The sequence below is a fragment of the Loxodonta africana genome, chromosome 1, assembly GCF_030014295.1.
Source record: "Loxodonta africana isolate mLoxAfr1 chromosome 1, mLoxAfr1.hap2, whole genome shotgun sequence".
Lineage (NCBI taxonomy): Eukaryota > Metazoa > Chordata > Mammalia > Proboscidea > Elephantidae > Loxodonta > Loxodonta africana.
This window is the reverse complement of record NC_087342.1, coordinates 25,664,714-25,687,700: the sequence shown is the minus strand read 5'-3', so window position 1 is coordinate 25,687,700 and position 22,987 is coordinate 25,664,714. Positions and strand designations below refer to the sequence as shown.

The 22,987-nt window shown below is 38.6% G+C and overlaps 1 protein-coding gene across 3 annotated transcripts in view; it reads left to right on the top strand.

Moving 5' to 3' along the window:
• Positions 1–22,987, top strand: part of TPRG1 (tumor protein p63 regulated 1) — a 200,713-nt gene that overhangs the window by 157,565 nt on the left and 20,161 nt on the right. For all 3 annotated transcript variants that reach the window (XR_010318664.1, XR_010318646.1, XM_003412916.4), the window contains exons 5-6: positions 1,184–1,337; positions 13,800–22,987. The exon at positions 13,800–22,987 is cut by the window's right edge. Coding sequence is in view for 1 of the 3 variants with exons in the window: in XM_003412916.4 (XP_003412964.1) it covers positions 1,184–1,337; positions 13,800–13,994 (349 nt within the window). In the remaining 2 variants the exon portion in view is untranslated. The remainder of the gene's footprint in view (positions 1–1,183; positions 1,338–13,799) is intronic.

The window sequence follows — 22,987 nt, the reverse complement described above, 5'->3', positions numbered from 1 at the left end:
AGTGTTATATGCATACATGTGTGAAATTTTGTTTATATACATCTCTACACAAATAAACATTGAGAAACCGTAATGGCATTCCCAAAAGAATCCTTCCTTAATACAGGAAGTGACAGCTTTGCGAAGGCACCACAATTAAGCTCCAGTTTTTCATTCTAGAAATCCCAAGATTTAATTTCTAGAAGAGATGAGACCTCTGTGATGTTCCACGGGACTCTCTAGAATTACAGGCAACTTAGTTTTAAAGCTTGTCTAATGCAAAGCACCTGAGCTTAACCTCTAGGCTCTCTTTGCATTTAGAGATGTCTGAAACCACAAACCATAAATTCTGGTGGGCATATGCAAGAGAAGAGGCCACAGAAATTATAGTTTTTGTTATTCAGTGTGACCACACTCCTGTGCCAGGACCACCCTTCTCCCACTCCCAAGCTGATTTTCTTCTGCTTGGCACTTGGGCTTACCAGATGGCCTGATCTGGGCTCTATACAATAGTAGTTGCCTTCCACTTGTTGTGGGCCAGGACTGTGAATTTAGTGGGAAGAGGCTGTCTTCCCATGTGCTTTGACATGCTTGTTGCTGCAATTTCACTGGGCGGAATGTGTGCAGAAAATAGAGGACCATGAGATACAGAAGCTGCAATCAGAGGGCATTTTGAATCACTCACCATCCCTCTCAAGGATAATACATGCCTTCCATCTGGGGAGTCTCATGTCCTTTCTGAGTCAGTACATGCTTGCATTGACTGCTTTATGGATTCCGTTCATAGTTGTCCCTTCCTTTCTCCTTGAAACTCTCTTCTACCTCGGCTGTTCCAGTTCCTGTTCTACCACTCTGACCCCTCTTCTTCCCGTTCTCTTTAACTCTTAACATCAGAACACGGGCATGGGATCAATATCCATATCTCTAGCTCTGTCCTCTGTCTTGAACCCTAAAGTGACGTTTCCAGCTAGCTGTTTTCATATGGAATTCTCAAGAATACCTTGAACTTGCTATGTTTAAAACCAAATTCATCTTTTTTTTTTTTTCTTTCTGCACCTCCTGAATTCCCTGGAACAATTCATAGTTAAGGGTGAGACACTTACCTTGGCATTTATATAAAGGCTCACTGAGATATTACATTTCTTCCCTACCCTTTCTTTCTGTATTATGCTGGCTAAACTAATGGGAAATTGCTTCCTTTTAGGAGACAGGGAGAAGGCCTTAGAATCTACTGGGGGAGTGTGGAGGAGCAGTCCCTGTTGTCCCGCTGGAACCCGTGGTCCACTGAAGTTCCTTATGCTACTTTCGCTGAGCATCCTATGAAAGATAACAGTGAGAAGCTTCTAGAAATTTGTAAGGTAAGAAGCCACTTGGGCATCTCTTAGGTCACAGTCATTGACAGAAGCTATGAATTTGAGCTCTGGTGGCATAGTGGTTAAAAACTCAGGCTGCTAACCAAAAGGTTGGCAGTTCAAATCCACTAGCTGCTCCTTAGAAACCCTATGGGGCAGTTCTCCTCTGTCCTATAGGGTTGCCATGAGTCAGAATCGACTCGATGGCACACAACAACAACATGAACTTTTAAAATATGTACCGTTAAATAAAAAGAGACAACAGGAAGATAAAACCAGGAGTTTATATAGACACAAATTTTAATAGGTTTGCAGAATCTTTTTTTAGTAAACAGTGGAACTTTTTACATATGCAAATATATAAAAATATTTACATTAACCGTATCATGCATTTTCCCCTTTGGTAATTTCTCTTAGTGTAATGTTAACAAATTGTAATAGTTGCTTTTGTCTGACTGTTCATTGCCTACAAGGTACATACTTTTCTGTATATAATTCAATTCTAATTATTTTATTCAGGGAAGAAGTATGGAATAATGTGAAGTGTGTTTAGTCCAATATGGCTCTCTGGTCAAGTTTGATTAAGTCACTGCTCTCTCTGGGCCTCAATATTGTCACCTCTAAAATGGAGGTAATGAAAACCATCCTTCCTCCCTACCTCCCTGGCCCATTATAGGGTTAAATGGGATAATGTGCATATAAATGCCCACAAACTGTAAAGGGATTAAGATTATTTCTATGTCTTTAAATCTCATCTCTTAAGTAGATTTTAAATCTGTCAGTGGCAGAGACGGTACCTTTACTAATCTTTCATCTCCCTTAAGAAGGCTTAAGCAGTGCAAAGATATACTAAATTGTCAGGAAGTAAAATAATTAGAGCTGAAATGTAATTAATGACCAAAGTTTGTATTTTCAACAAGACCGAGTATACACGTAAGAGTGTGTTTATTGGCCTAGAAATTCTTGCCTTCTGTGTTCTTTCTGTATTTACCTTTATGTTCTGTCTTTTAGAATAGCACATCTCTTTATTTGCTGTAAAATCTTACTGGGCAATCTGCATGTTAAAGTTCTTCTGGGGTTTGATGGTATACATTACATTGCTTGTATTAATTTAAAACACTTCTTATTCATGCACGTGTGTATGTTTGTAAGAAAGTATTTAAAATTGATAAGACGCCTAGACTCAAAAAAGCTTTGATGAGAAATATGTATGATTAGAGGCCAGATGAGGTCTTAATTTCCCCTACTATAACCCTGGTGGCATAGCGGTTAAGAGCTACGGCTGCTAACCAAAATGTTGGCAGTTTGAATCCACCTTATGGAGCAGTTCTACTCTGTCCTATGAGTTGGAATGACTCAATGGCAACAGGTTTGTATATAGGTGCAGTTGACTTAAACTCCATTCTGCTTCCAGGAAAAACCAAGTATCCTCTCAAGAAGTATACAAATGTCCTCAGATGCTTATGGTCTCATGGTTTACCTTGGCTCCAATCTTTTGCAGGCACTAAACTAGTTCAGTGTATAGGTTGCATTGCTATACCCTATGTAATACTCTGGTGGTGTAGTGGTTAAGAGCTAAGGCTGCTAACCAAAAGGTTGGCAGTTTGAATCCACCAGGTGCTCCTTGGAAACTCTATGGGGGCAGTTCTATTCTGTCCTATAGGGTCGCTATGAGTTGGCATCGACTGGATGGCAAATGGTTTGGTTTTGGTTTTTGGATATAATACTCTTTTTTCCTAATACCTCAAACCAAGCATCAATCTCAGTCCCTAGCTTCACTTTTAACCACCCAAAGTCAACAAAACAAAATGAAAACCAATTAGAACAGCATAGCGTTTATACAAAGGCATTTATGTGAGCCTACAGAGAGAGTAGGAGTTTACCACAAAATCATGTCCCCAAATTAAAATGAATAGCAGATATTCTCATTTTTAAAAGTTCTTATTATAATATGATGACACATTGCTCCTTGATCCTCTCTTCCTTCTCTTCTACCCTGCCCTCACCCATCCCCAAACTCTTATTCTTTTCTTTGTTATTATTATTAGCAATACAGAACAGTTTACCTGTTTATTTTCTTAACACCTATTAATCTATCCCAAAGGATTTAATGTATTTTCCCAAAGACATTTCTCTCCTTTAATAAAAGTCTGCTTCAAGTCATTAAAATAATAAACCTGCTTGAATTAATAGTAATTGCATTTATTATAAGTCAAAATAAATGCCAACTGCCTTGGTGATTACATCCATCACTTCTTGGGCTAAGATGAAAACCACAAAAGTACTGGAGAGAACAGAATAATTTTTCCTCAGCTACCCATGAATATAGTTTCTAGACTGGAACATTAAATTTTGCTCTTGCCTTCATGTTGGCCAAGGCTAAAACAGAAATTTTATGGCAGGTGTGTATGTCTGTGTGTATGTACGTTCGCATGCGCACATGATAGATGGTCCATTAGTTGGTCGATTGGTCTTTAATCGAACTACTTTGTGGGTCTGTTAAGTGTATTTCCTGTAAAGCTTTTCTTCTGGCCCAGCTCTCTAGAAAAACAAGTCGTCTATATCTGGGATGTGAGATGATGAATACTTTGATCCAGTTCTTTGAATTTTAGTTTCTCTTTTGTTGTTGGTTTTTATGTTACAATAGTATTTGTGTTCAGGACACTTTCCAAGATGGGCTTTGATCAAGACCCAGTGATATTAGTGTAAAAGAATAAATAAGAAGAAAGATAATTCTGGGGATCTAGAATCCCTTTTATGTGAATATTTTGGCATAACATAAGACTTTAAAATGGTGATATAAAGTGACTTTCCATCTCCACGCTGAATGAAATAAGAAGAGGTAGTGGAATAAGGGGCCAATGCATAACTAAGTCAAATACCTGAGTTATTTAATTCAATGTAACAAATCTATTGTAGCACAAGGAAGAGGATCATGTGGCTTTGAATTACACACAATCATTACATTACAATCTAATGGAAGAACTTATTATCTAAAAAAAGTTCTTTCTAAAATTCAAGCTTACTGTTAGAGTCTTTTCTTCTACAGCACATGGAATCCTTTTATTCAACAAGCATTTTCCAATATCTAAAATATGCAGGTATTATGATTGCTTATGAGGATACAGATATAAATGAGATAAAATTCTTATATTTCTAGAAGGCATTGTTTAATAGGGGAATTAGGTTAAAATGCAAGTATTTAAAAGTTCGTGCTAAAGGACTACAACAGAAGTTTGGACTCAGTAGAAAGCAGTGGAGGTACATGAAGAAATCTGAAGTGTTCTTGGAAAAAGTAATTCAGTTTAGCAGGAGTTTAATTTTATTTATTCCCCATCATCATTTTAATAACATAGATAACCCGATCTTGACCATTGGGATATACGGTTACCCACCAATATATTCCGTCTCTCAGGTTTATTGGGTAGCTGCTTTCCCACTGACAATGTGTGTGGGGGCCTTTATGACTGTTTGAAACCAAAGAAACGGGTGTGTGCTGCAAAGTACTGTTTTTACAAGGTATCGTATGAGGTGTGTGCATTTTCGTAGGAACAAAGGAAATTTTGAATTTTTTTATGTGGTACACTTATGTCCCAGTGCACTCTGGGGGGGACCATGGGGGTTGAATTTGTGGGACAAAATATGTCCCACTTGGCTCTAAGGGTAAGTTTGTGGGAGGGGATAAGAAAAAAAAAAAAAATCCATGCTAAAAAAAAAAAACCAAAAATTCAGACACACTCTGTGATTCAGCATGCTTCTGTTAATGAAAACACATGGTATCAGCAAAAATTCAAAGCAAAAAATAATTGGTTCTTAATATAAGGGTCTAAATAAAGTAAGGGGTCATAGAAATGGAGAGAAGATGAAGTATGTTTGATATATTCAGTCTGTACAACTAATGACAGTAAATAACCTATGGACAAAAAAAATCTTTGCCATTGTGTTGATTCCAACTCATAGCGACCCTATAGGACAGAATTGAACTGCCCCCAGGGTTTCCAAGGAGTGGCTGGTGGATTTGAATTGCTGACCCTTCAGTTAGCAGCCTAGGTCTTAACCACTGAGCCACCAGGGCTCCAAGTATAGCATGTAGAAAGGAAAGGAGAGCAAGTAGTCAAAGACTACATGGTTTCTGGCTTAGGTAGATGGCAATTCCATTAACCCGAATGGTGAAAACTAAAAGATGAGTAGGTTTGAAAGTTTGGTTTTGGACATGTTGAGTTTGAAATGCCCATCATACATAGCTATGGTGGATTTGACTATTAGACAATGAGAAACTTAGGTCTGAATTGCAAGAACGAAATCTGTGCTGGTGATACAGCTTTTAGATATGTAACATTGGGTTGAAGTGAGCCATGGGATTGATTGGTCAGGAAGGTACCCAAAGAAAGAGCTTTAATGGTCACGATTGCATTCAAATCCAAGTTTATATGATATCAAAGTCTATTCACACAATTTACACAATGTTTACTATATCAAAATGCATTATTTTTCCTTTTTTCCACCTCACTAACTATACCACTCACAATCTGCCAAATATCGTTGTCAAATGGCCTAGTCCCAGAGAGTCTTGCTTACCTCTCAGCCTCACCAGCACTTTCCAATCTGTGCTCATACATTGTATTGCTCATATAAACCAGTTGTAAAATTAATATTTTCCTTGGCATTCTTTTTATTCATTATTACAGGACATAAAAATAATCCCAAGTACTCTCATATAATTATATCTTGTATTTATTAATTATAGTTTACATATTTTCATGTAATTCAAGTTATTGGATTCTAACAAAAACCTTGTGAGTTTGGAATAGCTATTTCCATTTTAAACATAAGGGCACTTAGATTGATTAATTCCAGGAAATAGGTGCAAACCTGAAGGAACTGTAGGGGTGTGTGTGTGTGATTATATTTGATCAAAAACCAGGCTCAATTATCCCCACTTGTTTCATCTACTTTATATTTTGCAACTTGTAACCTTATCTCATCTTTTCTGTCAGTTGCCTTATTGGGTTCCTGGAGTGGATGTAGTGTCCCACTGGGAGGAACTAGTGACTAAACCCAGAACTGGTGAATAATATTGAGTGGATCATGGAAGCTCCGCAGCCAAATCAAAGTGATCTACAGATCAACCATTTTTATTTTCTTGGCATTTTACCCTTTTCTTCAAGCGATATATGAATATGGACCAATAATATTTTAGCAATCAAATTTAACTTCATATCCTTAGCCCCTTAGTTTACCTTCACATCAATTTAACACCTATTTATTGAGTACTTACCTGGCACTGAGTACAACAGACCAGACAGTAAGCTAGGAATATGGAACACCAAGTAGAATACAACAGTGTCTCATCTCCAAATGCTTATGGGTGTACAGGGAAAGGCAGAAAGGTAATCAGCAAATTGTAATTTAATGTGCAGCAACTGAAAGTAAAGGGATTGACAATATGTTGTGGGAGCCAAGAGGAGGGAGCTGGTAAGTCCAAAAGTTAACAGGTCTGGTGACATTTGATATGATGCTCAACGTATGAGTGATTTTTCCAGGGAAGAAAGTGGAAAGACATTTTCAGTATAATAAGTGTATTTAAAAACTGCAAGTTACAAAGTCATCTGAAATGTTCTTGGATAAAGAATAAATGAGTTTAGCTGGTGTTTTAAGTGTATGTGAGTGTGTATGTGTGTATTTGTGTGTGTGGGTTGGGAGGGAAGGGTTGGGGGTGTAGGATAGGATGAAGACGGAAAATTAGAAAGTGTAGAAATTTCTTTTGTGCAGGAAAAAAAAAAAAAAAGCTTCTTCCTTGTCCTTTTTTTTCTTTTCTCTAAACACCTGAACTTAACAATAGTCACTATGTCTCTATAAGGACAATTCCAATTACAACGTATGAGGATGGTAAATACATTCAGTCCAGCTATGTGACTGCCCAAGTGGTTTCTAGTGTTGGGTTATGGACGGACTAGCCCTTTATCCAGCATGCTTCACTCCCTACACATCCAGGTTGAAACCTGTAGCCTGAAGCCTTGGAAAACCTGCTCAGCAGAGGAATGTGGGCCTACAGGCATGAAATCTAGTCCCTTTTTACCCAGTGTAAACAGGAAGCAACCAAAGGCTATACCAAGGAAAACTGAGACTCCAGGCAGTGAACTGCTGGCAATCAGCACCTGAAGCAATCCAGGGGCCCCAGGCACTCAGCTGGTAAATAATTGCTGTAAAGTCAAGGAACAACACCCTCACTTCTCCCTCCCGCCCCCCACACGCACTGCTAGGCTTTACCCTAACTAACACACAGCCCCTATGTAACCTGAGTTGTTATAACTTGACCCTCCATTTTTGAGACTGGAATAAAGGAGGGAGCCAGGGGTGGGTGCATAAAAGCTTTTAGAAAAAGTATGTTGCTAGTGGCATTCATATCAAATGACAGCACGTTCCTGTCACACAGATTGAGTTCAGGTGTTTAAAATGTTCAAGAGCCAACTCGGTAACTTGGCCTTTTGTCTGCCTCTCCTTCAATGCACTGCTTGTTTCTCAGTCTTCCTGACCCCTCCTCCTTTTATAGGACTCCCAGAAAAGACTGGGAATGAAGTGTATCTGACTCTAATGAAATGTCAAGTTCACTGAGTATGAAATAGTGTCAACTTTTTTCTTTTTTCCCTTCACTTTGAGGAGTCTCATGAAATGAAGCTTATGATCAGACTGAGGAGGTATTCAATAATCCAATTTGACAAATATTCATTAATCTATGAAAAAGGCATCCTGCTTATTGCATTTTGACCTTTAGGAGATGATGATTTGATTATGACAACGATGATGCTGTTGATGACGGTAATAAAGGTTAATGTGTATTGATTATTTGCCATAGGCTTCCTTTGCACCCTTCACAATAACTTCCATTTATATTTCCAGCCTAACCTCATTTCATTTCCCCAAATCCTCCCACAGCACAAACACACACACGTAGCTCATATACAAACCTTTTATTTCATTTGCTCTTTATACCCAGCCTATGAGTTTAATGTTATTTATAGCCTTATCTTATGGAAAAGGAATGATAAAGTTCAAAGAGGTTTTGATCATTTTACCTCAGCCTTATAGGAGTTTTCCTTGTTCCTTGAATAAGCTAAGATCATCCCTACCTCACAGCCTTTGAGGGTACTGTTTTTCTGCCTGAAATATTTCTTTCTACTCTTTCATGACTGGTTTCTTTTCATCATTTAGGCCTCAGCTCAATTTTTACCTCCTTAGAAAGACTTGCCCCCACTATGCAATGTAAAGTAACATTTGCTCCTGCTGCTTTTTATCCCTTTTTCACACTTCATTTTCCTCCCAGAATTTATCATTATCGAAATTGTGTGTATCTGTTTTTACTTGGTCTGCTACCACTAGACTGTAAGCTCTGCTAGAGCAGGATCCTTGCCTGTCTATCATAGAACTTAGAACACAGTGCAGATGCTTAATCAATATTTCTTGAATAAATTTAGATGTTCTTTCTTCTGTTAGTGACACACGGAGTCAGTTCACAGTACTAATACTGGTAGAAATAATTCATATACACGCAAAAAGTAAAAGCAGCTCAAACTAAGATGGCAGTTGGTAAACTTCTATGGATGGTAAACAAACTGAAAATTCACATGATATTTCTGATGTTAGGATAAAAAAATTTGGCCTGGGAAAGTAGTTCTTGAGCTAATAGGCACAAAATTGAATTAATGGCTAAAACCACACTCAGGAAAATAATCGTGTTAGGAATAATATCCTCAGAAGAAAACTCATAATGGCTAAATTGAAATAAAAATAAAATTTGTTATTGTAAATGCTGCATAGAAAAGAATCCATCCAGTGGCAAATTTTAAAAAAATATTTCCCTATATTGCAGAGAAAATTCTTCAATGAATCAAATTATCTTCATGAATTTATGTCAGAAAGCACATTCTTGATGAAAATTCACGCATGCTTGTATAATTTTGATATAGGCTTTATATTTAACATAGAGATAGAAGAAACAAGTTAGCAATGTAGTCTATTTTTTTTAAGAAAGGTTTTTCTTGATTACTTGGAAAATGTCAACAATCTTGGGAAACTAATATCCAGGATGTTTTTTAATCTAGCTTTTAAAAACAACTTTATTTTGAAATAGCTTTAGACATATTGAAAAATGGCTGAATTTTTTTTTTTTTTTTTATATACCCTTCATCCAGCTTCCCCGAATGTTTACAACTTACCAGAGGTTAATGCAGTTATCAAAGTCATGAAGCTAGCATTGGTACAGTACTAGTAGCTAAGCACCAGATGTTATTCTAATTTTACCAGTTTTTTCCTCTTAATTTTCTCTTTGTTCCAGGACCTAGGCCAGGGTCTCATGATGTGTCCAAGGGTTCACCACCAGTAGCTGCTAGGGCAAGGAAACACATCTGGTTCTCTGCATCTACCACAATTTTTGCAAATAATATGTGTGTTATACGTTTTTTTTTTTTTTTTGCCAACCGTGCAACCCCTCGTGTTATTTTCATGTGTGCTATGCCAATTTTTTTTTTACATGTTATTGACTTCAATTGATGCTAAAAACCTATTGCCATCGAGTTGACTCATAGCAACCATATAGGACAGAGTAGAACTGCCCCATATAGGGTTTCCAAGGAGCACCTGGTGGATTCAAACTGCTGACATTTTGGTTAGCAGTTGTAGCTTTTGACTACTCCCCCACCAGGGTTAAGAAAACATAATTAAACTATGAAATAAGCAGACTTAACATAACCTAATGGTTTCAGTTAAGACAATATGATAATGTTTTCATATTTGAATTCAACTGTTAAGCTAAGGCACTATAATTATCAACTTAATATAAACAAATAAACAGCTTTGATTTTTATTTTGCAATTACTGGGGAACTACCGAACTTGATCTATGACTTTTTGACCAAGGCTTATACCTTTATTATAAAATTATGATCAAAAGTAATATTTCCAGACTATTTTTATACACATAAACAGGATATTAAACAAAATGAACAGAATGAAAGAAAATGAACAGAATGATATGATTTACCTGTTATATGGGAGGACAGGTAAAGGAAGCTGAAATTCACTTCTAGAAATGTCAAGAGACATATGTGGTATATGTACGGGCATGCCACAACAGAACTGTTTTACTTAATTTCATCTTTTCCATGTGTTACATATGTTGGCACATTATTTGCAAAAAAAAAAATACACTAATCCAAAGCATTTACCCCACTGCACACAGAGATGGAGAAGACTTCCTATATGTTCCATGTAGAGGGGCGGAACTTCTTGGTGAGGATGTGACAAGGTCTGTCAAAACTCTAGATGTGTGGTTGGAATTGATAAACTTTAAGATCACTCCTGATCTTGAGATTCCATGATTTTAAAGCACAGGGTTTAAAGGTCCGTATCATTAATTTTATCATTGATTTATTCCTCCTTTTTTGTTCTCTTCCGGAAGCTGAAAGTAAACTTTTCTTTCTGCTTGTCTTACCCAATCAACTAAAGTACTTGGTGGAGTTCATTGAAAGGAAGACTATCCTTCACACAAGTGTTTTAGTCTAGTAATCATAGGTCATGGATTGAATTGTATCCCCCCAAAATATCTGTCAACTTGGCTAGGTCATGATTCCCTTGGATGATTGTATGATTGTCTACCATTTTATCTTCTGATGTGATTTCCCTGTATGTTGTGTAATAAAATGGATTAGCAGCAGTTATATTGATGAGGTCTATAAGATTAGGTAGTGTCTTAAGCTAATCTCTTTTGAGCTATAAAGGAGAGAAGCCAGCAGAGAGACAGGAGAACCTCATACCACCAAGAAAGCAGTGCTGGGAGCAGAGCACATCCTTTGGACCAGAGATTCCTGCTCTGAGATGCTCCCAGACCAAGAGAAAACTAATGGCAAGGACCTTCCTCCAGAGCCGACAGAGAGAGAAGGCCTTCCCTTGGAGCTGGCACCCTGAATTTGGACTTGTAGCCTACTAGACTGTGAGAGAATAAATTTCTCTTTGTTAAAGCCATCCACTTGGATATTTCTGTTATAGCAGCACTAGATGTCTAAGACACTGGGATATGTGACAGTAGTTTGTTTCATTCCTTGTCACCAAAACTTAAATTCCTGCCACGGTCTCACAGAAGGTGCTGGGTCAGGAACAAGTGACGGGAGCTGCTATCAGTCCCTCTTTGCTGCTATAAACTGAGACTCATGGAGAACAAGCAACACCTTACCTGCTGTTAGATTCTTTTGCCTCAGTGGGATGGGAGTCTATTTTTTAAGTTAATGTTTTGATATTATGTAATTAGGTAAATATTACTTGGAAGAAAAGTGGAGAGGGAGCAATACCTTAGTTTATTTTGAAAATCCACTGATATATAAGTACTCTAATAAACTTTATGTTGTTTTATTATCAAAGTCACTAAATTTTTTACTTCTGATATCTTGTTGGTTGCCATTGATCCAGTCCCCGACTCATGGGAGCTCCATGTGTTAAAGAGTAGAACTTTCCATAGAATTTTTTTGGTTGTAATCTTTTTTGAAGCAGTTTGCCAGGTCTTTTCTTCTGCAGAGCTGCTGCGTGTGTTCAAACCACCAAACTTTGGGTTAGCAGCTGATTAAAAATGGCTTGCACCTCCAGGGGTCCTTGATATTATCTTAAAGGCCATAGATTTCAATGCTTTTTATTCAGAAGGGGAAACTGAGGCTCAAAAGGGGGAAGTGAGTTTTCTGATGTTACACAGCTAGCCAATTGCAGAAGTTTCATTTGTATGAGGTTATTTTTGTTTATGTGTTAGGTCAAATAGTAATGATAGATTTATTTGAAATTTTATAACTTTTTTTCCTTACTGATAGGCACACTCAGGCCAAAGGGCATTTCCATATAAAATAAGAATCCACAATAAAATCTATTTGGAAAATTTGGATTATGGTGAAGAACTGCAGGCTTCTCCTATTGGGAATCATTGAATCATCACAAACAGAAACTCTTGTGTTAATCCCTTAAAGCAAAAACTGGCTTCCTTGCAGAGAATTGGGGAGAACAAAGGTCCCTTTATAAAAGATGCTTAATAATTTGCACTGAACTTGAAATGAACTCTAAGGTTTTTAATTTAGATTAGTGAGCCAGTTTCCTAGGAAACATTTGATTTTCACTGTGTGTAATCCCTTTTTCCTAATGTTTCTTTTTACCACAATGCTGAAAGCCCAGTGACTGTGGGTAACTCATTTATCTTCTATGATCTTTGGTTTTTAATCAGGAATTAATGATATTTACCTACCTATGTGGTAGGGTAGAAAATGAAATAATGGATGGGAAAGAGTTACTGGAATTACAACGATATCAGCTTTTCTAATTCATATCTTCGTTTATATCTTTGTTTGGAATGCTCCATGAATTACCCACCTCTTTTAATGGCAAATAAAGACATCCAGTTCAACTCTGTCTTAACCAAAAGAAGGAAGTTTTTGGTTCAGTTAACTTACAAGTGCAGGAGCGGGCTGATCTAGTAATTCAAATGGTTTTGACAGGAGTTCATCTATTTCTGTGTCTACTTCTTTCATCTTTGTTGGCTTCATTCTCAGTCAGGTTTTCACTATGTGTGGCAAAAATGACCATGAGTAGCAGCAGGCTTATATTTTTTCAGTTTGACAACCACATCGGTCACGTGCCTGTACTTGAACCAATCCACATTATGAGAATGGATTCTTCTGATTGGGTAGGCCTGAGTCATGTGCTAAAGAGGCTCTATTTAAAACTCATGAACTAAGAGGAAGAGGATGGTTGTTCAAAGGAAAATCGAGGCACTCTTAAGAAAAAGAATTTCAAATGGTGGAAATGATGCTGAGCTAAAAAAAGAAAAAAAAAAAAAAGATGTGTACTAGGCCTTCCCTAACACTATTCCTACTATTTAAAATTCTATTAATCCTTTAAGGATTGTCTCAAGAGTCTCCTTTTTGAAACCATTACTGATCCCCTAACCAAGTATGATTTCTTCCTTTTCTGTGCCCCTTTATCAGGCTGTGTTTCTCTTTTACTGCTTATTTTAGTGAAATTTGTGTAATGGTTACACGTTCATTTCTTAGATTCTCTATTACAGTATCACGTCTTTGAGGGCAAAAACTATTTCTTACTTGTCTTTAAATATTCTGCAGCACTCAACAGGTGTCTGATTCATAATAGACTATTGGTAAATATTTGTTGAACTGACTCCTTAATTGTTGTACAAATTATGAATCCATAACAAAAATAAACAAGGCAGATCATTTTATTATGTACATAATTAATAGACTCATTTATTAAAAGACTAACAGAAGCGATGTTAACTATTCTGAGAAATGATTTTGGTTTAAGAAGTGAAAATAACTGATGCACTGCAGCACCAGGAGCATGGTCTACTTTTCAGAGGGCTGGCTGGGGGTCCCTGAACCTACTCTGTGTTCACTAACTCTGTGCTTCTCCTTTTTCTCTTTAGTTGTCTGAGTTTACATCTAAACTTGTTCCAGCTATCCAGAATGCCCACAGGAATGCCACAGGATCTGGAAGTAAAAAGGAACTGATGGTGTCAACTGAACCCATTTTGATTGAGACCTACACGGGGCTGATGTCATTCATTGGAAACCGTAACAAACTTGGCTATTCCCTTGCCCGTGGGAGTATTGGTTTTTGACTCTTTTTGGTGTATAAGTACATCACCCATAGATATGTCATTATGAAAGATTCCATTTCAGTTCACTATATTTTTGGACTTTTTTCCAACAATCTCTAATTACTTTTAAATAGTATTACACGATTTTTAATATTTAGTATCTCAGAAGCTTTCAGAGTTTGCTTGGGCTGATAGATAATCGCTTCAGATTTCATATTAAAATGATCAAATTTCCTTAAAACCAAAAAATAAGCTGAACCCATCAAATAATGTTATCAAATGAATGCCTGATCATAAACCCAGGGCAGACCCCATAGGAAAATATTTATTCTTCCTGTTATTTAAGTGGAGGCATTTTTCCAGTCTTGGTCTTCAGCCTTCTGATCATGATTTTCTCTCCCATTGGTCTCCCTCCCCTATTATTTTAGCCACCACCCTAATGGGGATGACTTCCAAATACACATTGTCATCCCTAATATTTCTTCTCAGATTCAGCTTTGCATTTCTGTTGCTGGTCATCTCCCTGTCAGTGTCCCAGTGGCCTTCACATTCAACATCTTCAAAACCCTGGAGTTCTCTGTGGCATTTTTATGGTTCCAGTCATCTATCCTTGAAATTGATCAGTTATGAGTTCTTCAGATCCTTTGCAAAATACACCACGTAATGACACATCTACATGTGGCTTAGCACTGTACCCCAATGCATAGATGTCGAACTTCAAGTTGATTTTTCTTTCAAAATTGTTCACTTCATTTTTCTCCTTTCTATTTTCACAACTATGTTCTCAGGCCAAGTTTTTAAATTATTGCTCACCTAGATTATTATCACAGCCATTTAATCCAGATTTCTGCTCCAAAGTTGACCCTGTTCCAATCCATCCTGCACCTGGTTGCCAGATTCTTAAAAACAATTCGAGTATATCACTATCTGATTGAGAACTTTCAGTGGCTCATTTCCTTTTGCAGTTTTTGTCCAAACATTGTTTTTCAATAGCATACCCTTTTCTTCAAGTGAAATCTGTTGTAGAAGCCCAATATGTAAAAGAAGTAGAGCCACCGTGGTTGATATTGAGATGGGAATGCACTGACCTCCTCTCATTTTAGGTCTCAGAGCTGCCCCCACGGGATTCTATGGACCAGAGAGAATTATGAGTGTCACTGATTGAGTTACGCCCCCCCCCCCAAATGTATGTATTAACTTGGTTAGGCCATGATTCCCAGTATTCTGTGGTTGTCCTCCATTTTGTGATTGTAATTTTATGTTAAAGAGGATTAGAGTGGGATTATAACACTCTTACCGGGCCGCATCCCTGATCCAATGTAAGGAAGTTTCCCCAGGGTGTGGCCTATACCACCTTTTGTCTTTCAAGAGATATAAGGAAAGGGAAGTAAGCAGAGAGTTGGGGACCCCATAACACCAAGAAAAGAGCACCAGAAGCAGAGCGCATCCTTTAGACCTCAGGTTCCTGTGCTGAGATGCTCCCAGACCAAGGCAAGGCCAATGCATCACAAGGACCTTTCTCCAGAGCCAACAGAGAGAGAAAGCCTTCCCCTGGAGCTGATCCCCTGAATTTGGACTTGTAGCCTACTCGACTGTGAGAAAATAAACTTCTCTTTGTTAAAGCCATCCATTTGTGGTATTTCTGTTATAGCAGCACTAGATAACTAAGACAATGATGAACATGGTTTCAAAAATGCTGCCCTAACTCACTCTGTTCTCATTGATTTTTCCCTCTTATTTCTTCTTTGTTTCTTCTCACACTTAAGTCTAATTTTGAACAACCCATGAGATTTTCTCATGTCTTTAAGATTCTTTTCTTTTCAGTTCTCATTTTAATGTAATTTTTAGTTTCTTTTGGAAAGAACCTTTTGGATATTGAACACAAGTCCTAAATATTATAATAATTTTTTTTCCCCTGTCCCAAGATCCAAAGTTGAGACACCTGGGTTGATAATCGAGTTAAAAGTTTTGGCTTTCTTTTTTTTTTTTTTATTATGAGGAGTCATTATTAAAGTCTTTTCTTTCATTAGTTTATTTCTTTGATTTTGAAGATTTGTCCTCTGGTACATACGCAAACATCAATTTGATGCAGGCATTACAAACTCAACCCTTGAGTAACCCTTATTTTGTTGTCTTTGTTTATTTTTATTAGAATTTCTCTCCCTCCCTCTAGAGTCCCTTCCTGGCCCCCACTTTCTTTTTCTCTCATGATGTAAAATATTGTTACAGTCCCCAAGGCAGGGAACTTCTATTCAGACTGTAAAAGGAAATGTTGAAATCCTTAGCTGTCCTGTCAACAGTAGTGGAATGGAAAGTCGTTGGATTATTTTGGCACTGGTTCTGAAGCAGGCATAATTGGCAAATTATTGTAATACTGCTGCCCAAAAATCCCCATTTGCTGCAAGAAAGTGGCATTTGTTGGCAGAAGCCTCTGAAATGCCCAGCACATTCTTTGGAGTTGCCATTTAAGGATCAACCTGACAATTGACTTCTCTCTGCACATTTGTCCCCCTTGTAACCTAAGCCAGAACTATTGCCAAATGGCCTTCTGAAGGACACAGTGCAGCACCAGCAAAGTCAGAAAGGATGAGGGGAAGGAGATGTTCCTTAGCCCTAGACCTGTAGGATGGCCTATGAAGTCTAGCCTATAACAATAGGATAGGCATTTAATGGAACCAAAGCTGCTTAGCATGGAGAAGAGTGAGCTCAGAGATGATAGGAAAACTGTCTTCACATCGCACAAAGACAGCCATATGAGATATTAGCAGGATCTAGAAAGAAGGATTGTGACCAGAGGAAGAAAGGAGTCAGGGATTTCAAAAGCAATTTAAGACTAGAAAGAACTTCTAATAGTTTGAAATATCCAAAGATAGAATAGTTTGCTTCTTGAAATAATGAACCTCTCATGGCGGTATTCAAGGAAGGGCCAGACAAAGTGAATATTGTGAAAGGGATTGCTATATTATTAGGTTTGGAGAGATGATTGCTATTATCCCTTAAGGTCACAGGGAGGTCCTGGCCTACTGCTCTTTCCAGTGTAGTATCTCCACTCCCAGTAAGGCATATCATCTAAATCAGTATATTCTCCAAATAATAGTCTGTAATGATTAGATGGAAACCCTGGTGGTATAGTGGTTAAGTGCTACGGCTGCTAACCAAAAGGTTGGAGTTCAAATCCACCAGGCGCTCCTTGGAAGCTCTATGGGGCAGTTCTACTCTGTCGTATAGGGTCGCTATGAGTCGGAATTAACTCGACGGCAACAGGTTTGGTTTTCTGGTTTTTAATGATTAGATAAGTAAACAGATTTTTCTTTGGAAAGGGCTTAATTAATAAATCCCGTGATACCCTGAGATAGTACTGTAAGTTTCCTAAGGTTTTATTTCCTCATCTGAAAAATGGAGACAATGATACCACTTCTGCCTACTTCATAAAGATTGGGGACTCAATGAAATGATATTAAATTATTTTATTAAATAAAAATCTTTGATACTTAGCCTGAAGAGCTATGAGACTTTTGCAGCAGCAAGTGGGAAAACATCCAAGAGAACTAAATTCGGTTTTCTTCAGGAATTGTTTCTTGGTCACCATAGTCCTACTAACCATGGTATTACTTGACAATTGATGTTTTCACTTGGGCTCTTTGTCCTTAAATTCAACAGACAGTTACAAACCAGGGGACTTATGTGTATACCTGGGTTTTCCTTCCAGACGATCAACTGGACTGTACCACCAAAGCTTCCCAAAGGGCCTTATAGGTTTTATTGGGGAATAGGATAAGGCCCAAGAGGTATGGTGCTCCCAGCATGTCATCACAGAAATGTCAAGGTTGGAGGTCATGTTCATTCGATCTTTATCTGACATGAGAATTCCAACTACACAATCCTCAATCTGCCTTCTTTCAGAAATGGCTTAATATTTCTGCTGACAGACTGCACAGGCTTCTGATGTATACTGGGCCCTTCTGACAGAAAGTTTTTCTTCTGTTGAATTGAAACCTGTAATAGCCATTTACCACCTCTTAAACTAAATTTTTTTTTTTTTTGCACTGGAATAGTTTCAGCTTAGTTTTCATGCCTGGGTGTAAGGCATTTTGGTACAGAGACAAGGCTGATGGAGCCTCTAATACTTGCAAAAGGGGCAACTATCAGGAATCACCAGACCTGACACCCAGAGGGCAGCTGGGACTCTTTGGAGGCCTGATTTTTGGCCTTCCTCTAAGGCAGAAGAGAAAAGTGTGACGAGTTTGTTACTGTGGGATCTTTCATCTTGAGGCCTATTCTCATTGTCCCTTTGCTGAAGCATCCCTGAAGAAGTCAACTCACAAAGCCCTGATATGAAAGAAGTATAGAAAGCATCTAATCCAATACTTTCATTTTGTAGAACATGAAACAAAGTTCCACAGACTAGAAAGAAATTACTCAAAGAAGATGGTGGATTTTTGGCAATACTGGAACTAGAATCTAAATCTTTCAATATCTTACTGCTGGCCTGCTGCTCTTTCCAGTATAATATCTCCATTTCCAGCTAAATGCATATCATCTAAATCAGTATATCACAGTTGGTGGTTTAATTCTTACATGAGAAAACAACAGGTCACAGATGTTTGTGGGAATTTCCAGAAATTACCTGTATTTTCTTAAAGGCTAAGGTCACTCAAAGAGGTCTCTGGTTACCTATCTGATCAAACAGCCCAAACAAAGCTGCGGAAGCCAAAAGAGCCAGCAGATGTTTTTGTAAGTTGGCTTTACCTCTGCCTGGCATTTTGGGGGGCAAAAGAGGGGAGGGCATAAGTATTAAATTCAGGCTTAAAAGTGCATTAGAAATTCTTTACACACAAGAGTAGAGGATGTCTTGTGCCAAGGGGAAGAAAGAGAGAAACTAATGCCTGTGGTTTTCAAAGGTTAAAAAAGGAGAAAAAGAAAAACAAAAAAACCTAAGTATTTGCAGAGGGATGAATGCATACTGGCTCTCAGCCAATAATTATACAAGGGCTTCTGCCCACATCCTGTAGCTGTGGTTTAGGGACGCTGCTCATGAGTGACTTCTTATGCTTAGTGGCAGGAAACTTTAGTCACTGATGTGTAAACTCACCTTTGGTCTGCACCTCCCACAACGTGCTCTGAGGCAGTTAAGGGGCCAGGCCTCCTGATTTTCTTGCAGATACAACTTCCCCAGAGGCTAAGGAAGAACTCCATTCGAGGCCTTAGGTGTAACTGAGCTTTGATCAATACTACCTTGTTTTACCCAATTGTAGCCACCCCTTCCGATAACTCTGTAGCCACAAGGAGGAACGATGATATCCTCTACTAAATCCTCTCTTCAGGCTCAAAATCCAAGACAAAAAAAAATGTGAGCAGTATTCCATTTCAGGGCTGCAGCCAATGTGAAATATGAGAAGCAAAGTCATGTGGTTGCTTCTGAGCCTAGATTTTGTATCTGCTGTGCTATTTTACACTCAATTTAAAAAAGTTCTTAGTAAACATCTCACAAGCTTTCCTTTTCAAGAGAAGCCAAATGGAATTTGTAAGCCCAGTTTAATTAGCTTTTGTGTTTTTAGGTAGGTATGAGGGACCATGACAATACACTATAGATAGAGATTGCTCTGGGATCCAGTTTTCTGATCTGCCACCTTTTCTCTCATATCCCTGTCCAGAACACTTATTCCATCCATCTCAGGAATGCTTTTACCTCTCTTTCATACCCCCTGCTGATTCTTTATGAAATCATTCAACCTGAATCAGAAAAAAAAAAAAAGGGACCTTAAAGTCCGTATAGTTCAGCCTTCTACCTATTGTAGGAGTGACCTCAATCTAAAAGAATTTGCCATGCTGGGTTTTGGACTTGCTTGGTACCTGTGATCCCTTCTTTTCCGCCTATTTCCCCCTTTTGGAATGGTTATGTTTACCCTAGGCTTATTTCATCATTGTCTTTTGTAAGCAGATAATTTGTATCCTAGGTTTCACGGGTTCATAGATGGAGAGAAATTTTTCCCCAGGATGGAACATACCCAGAATCTCACCCATACTTGATTTGGAAGATGAGATTTTGGACTTAGAGTTGATGCTGGAATGGGTTAAGAATTTTCCGGAAGCTGGTGTGGGGGGAACGTATTTTTACACATGGGAAGGACATAAACTTTTTGGGAGCTAGTGGGCAAACTGTTAAGGACTGAATTGTACTCCTCAATAAATATATTTAATTCCTAACTCCTGTTACTTCTGAAAGTGACCTTGTTTGAAAAAAGGGTCTTTGAGATGTTGCCTGGTAACATGAGGTCATACTGGAGTCATGTGGGGTCTAATCCCATTTAAGTAGTGTCTTATAAAAGAGAAGAATAGAAACAGAGACAGACAGAAGGATGACAGTGTGACTACACAGGATGCAAGCCAAGGAACACCAAGGATTGCTGGGGGCCACCACAAGCTAAGAGAGAGACATGGAGCAATCCCTTTCTCAGAGCCATCAGAAGGAATCAACATGGCCAATACCCTGATTTGGACTTCCAGCCTCCAGAACTGTGAGACAACCAATTCTTTTTCTTGAAATCCTCCCACTTTGTGGTATTTTGTTATGGTAGCCCCAGGAAGCTAAGACCCAATCCTATGTCTTTCTCTGGTCAAAAGGAACTTTATTACCTCTCTGTTCCGTAGTACATCAGGTGGACCCATTCCATTAATGGTATTGTTTTGATTGAACCAGGTAAGCAAGAAGTAACAACTATTCTGACAATTATGTAAGACACATGCATGCCAGAGGGTAGGCAATGAACCATACCTACCCCCCAAGTTCTGAGGCTTTTGTCACTAAAAATCACAGTCGTGAATTTTCTTGAAGTTCAGTGATCCGGAACATGTCAAGATACACGTTTATACAAGACGAAGGACAAATTCTGCCTTCCTATGACTAAGAAGGAGTCCTGATGGCGTAGTGGTTAAGGGCTCAGCTGCTAAACAAAAGGTTGGAAGTTTGAATCCACCAACCACTCCTTGGAAGTCCTATGGGATGGTTCTACTCTGTCCTGTAGGGTCACTGTGAGTTAGTATGTGTTCATCCCTCTGCAAATACTTAGGCTTTTTGTTTTAAATTGCATTGCCTATTGAGGTTCTTTGGATTTTGGAGGCAACACATACCTCGTTTGGGTCTGCTGCTCAAACACATTGACCTAGTAATCCAAAATGCTGCAGATTTTTAATGGGTTCCAGGACAGGTATGGCTTTGCAACAAATGCAGGCTGCTGTGCACGCTGTTCTAGCACTTTGGCTATATACCCCAGCAGATCTAATGGTGCTTTAAGTACCTGAGGCAGATAGGGATGTGGCATAGAACCTTTGGCTGGCCCCTCTATGTGAATCGCAGGACAGATCTTAGAATTTTAGGCAAAGTTGTGCTGTGCTTTCAGATAATTACTTTTCTTGAGAAACAGCTTTTGTCTTGTTACTGGGCCCTTGTAGAGACTAGATACTTGACCAAAAGCCACCAAGTTATAACAAAACCTAAGCTGCCCATCATGAGCTGGATGTTGTCTGGCCCATCAAGGTACAACACAGCCCTCCATTGTCAACTAGAAGAGATATATACAAAATTGGGCTCAGACAGGTTCTCAAGATACAAGTAAGTTTCATGACCAAGTGGCTCAGAGCACTACAGTACCTATTACTGCCACATTTTCTTCTCTCTTCCAACTCACACTCATGGCTTCATTGGGCCTGGTTTATAAAGGCTCTGCATGATGTGCTAGCATCACTTGTAAGTGGACAGCTGCAGCATCTACTTTATACCCAGTGCTGTCGAGCCGATTCGGACTCATAGCAACCCTATAGGTCAGAGTAGAACTGCCCCCATAGGGTTTCCAAAGAGCGCCTGGTGGATTTGAACTGCCAACTTTTGGTTAGCAGCCATAGCTCTTAACTACTGCACTACCAGGACTCCCTGAAATTTGCTCCAATAGCCCAGGTGAAGGAAATTTCTCTGAGTGGGAAAAAGAAATAAAAACCATTTCTACGTCCTGCTTAAGGACACTTTCCCATTTTACAGATGAATAAACTGAGACATGGAGAGGTGATACAGTTTAGCTGCTGTTACAAATGCCTCACAAAGCCACTGGACACTGTAATGGCAGAGACCCCATGTAAACTTCTTCCATTTTGACTCTATCAGTTTGAGCTCAGTTTTGCATAACAGAATCCATTTCGCTATTTCAATTACAAAGGGTTTAATATAGGAAATTAGGGGCTTAGAACATCATTAGAAAGGCTAGAGGCATGGGCTGTAGGTGAGATTTCAGAAGTGTTTCTCAGAATAACACTGCAAATGGGCTCACAGAGGGATTAATTATCTCTGCTATACCCAGGAAACTGCTATGCCAACAGCAAGCATCAAGGTTGCATCCCTTCAGCTACAGTTCGGTAGGCAGGAGCTGCAGGCTCCAGAACCATGTTGTGTCTGTGAGATCTCCAACAGCATAGCGAGTGTGACACATTTTGCCAACCCACCCTGCCCCCACATCTGCATTCCATACTTATCTTAAAGCAGGACACTGGAAGGGCATTCCATTTTCTCCTCTTAACAGTAATTCAAAGAATTTATTGAGTAGGTACTAGGTAGTGAGCTAACATCTTTACATCCGTTATATCATTACATCAATGAATCCTCAAAGAGCCCTCTTAAGAATACAATATTAATATTAACACATCCATTTTGAGAGGAGAAATATAAAGCGCAAATTGGCTAAGAAGCTTGGCCAAGATTACATACTAGGAGGTAGACAACCTGGATTAAATTAGAATTTAACCATAACCAGAACCTAACTACAAAGAAACCTGGGGACTGCAACTTTTAGCCCTCTGGCCTCTACGGTACAAAAGACCCACTAGAACAAGGTTAGAACAAATGTTGAGCTGGGAATTACGTTCTCTCCACAATCTGCTTTATATTAAAGATAACTGTTTAAATATTTCTCCTCTGCCTGACTGTGAGCTCCTTGTAAGGATCCCAGTTTCTCCTCTAGCACAAC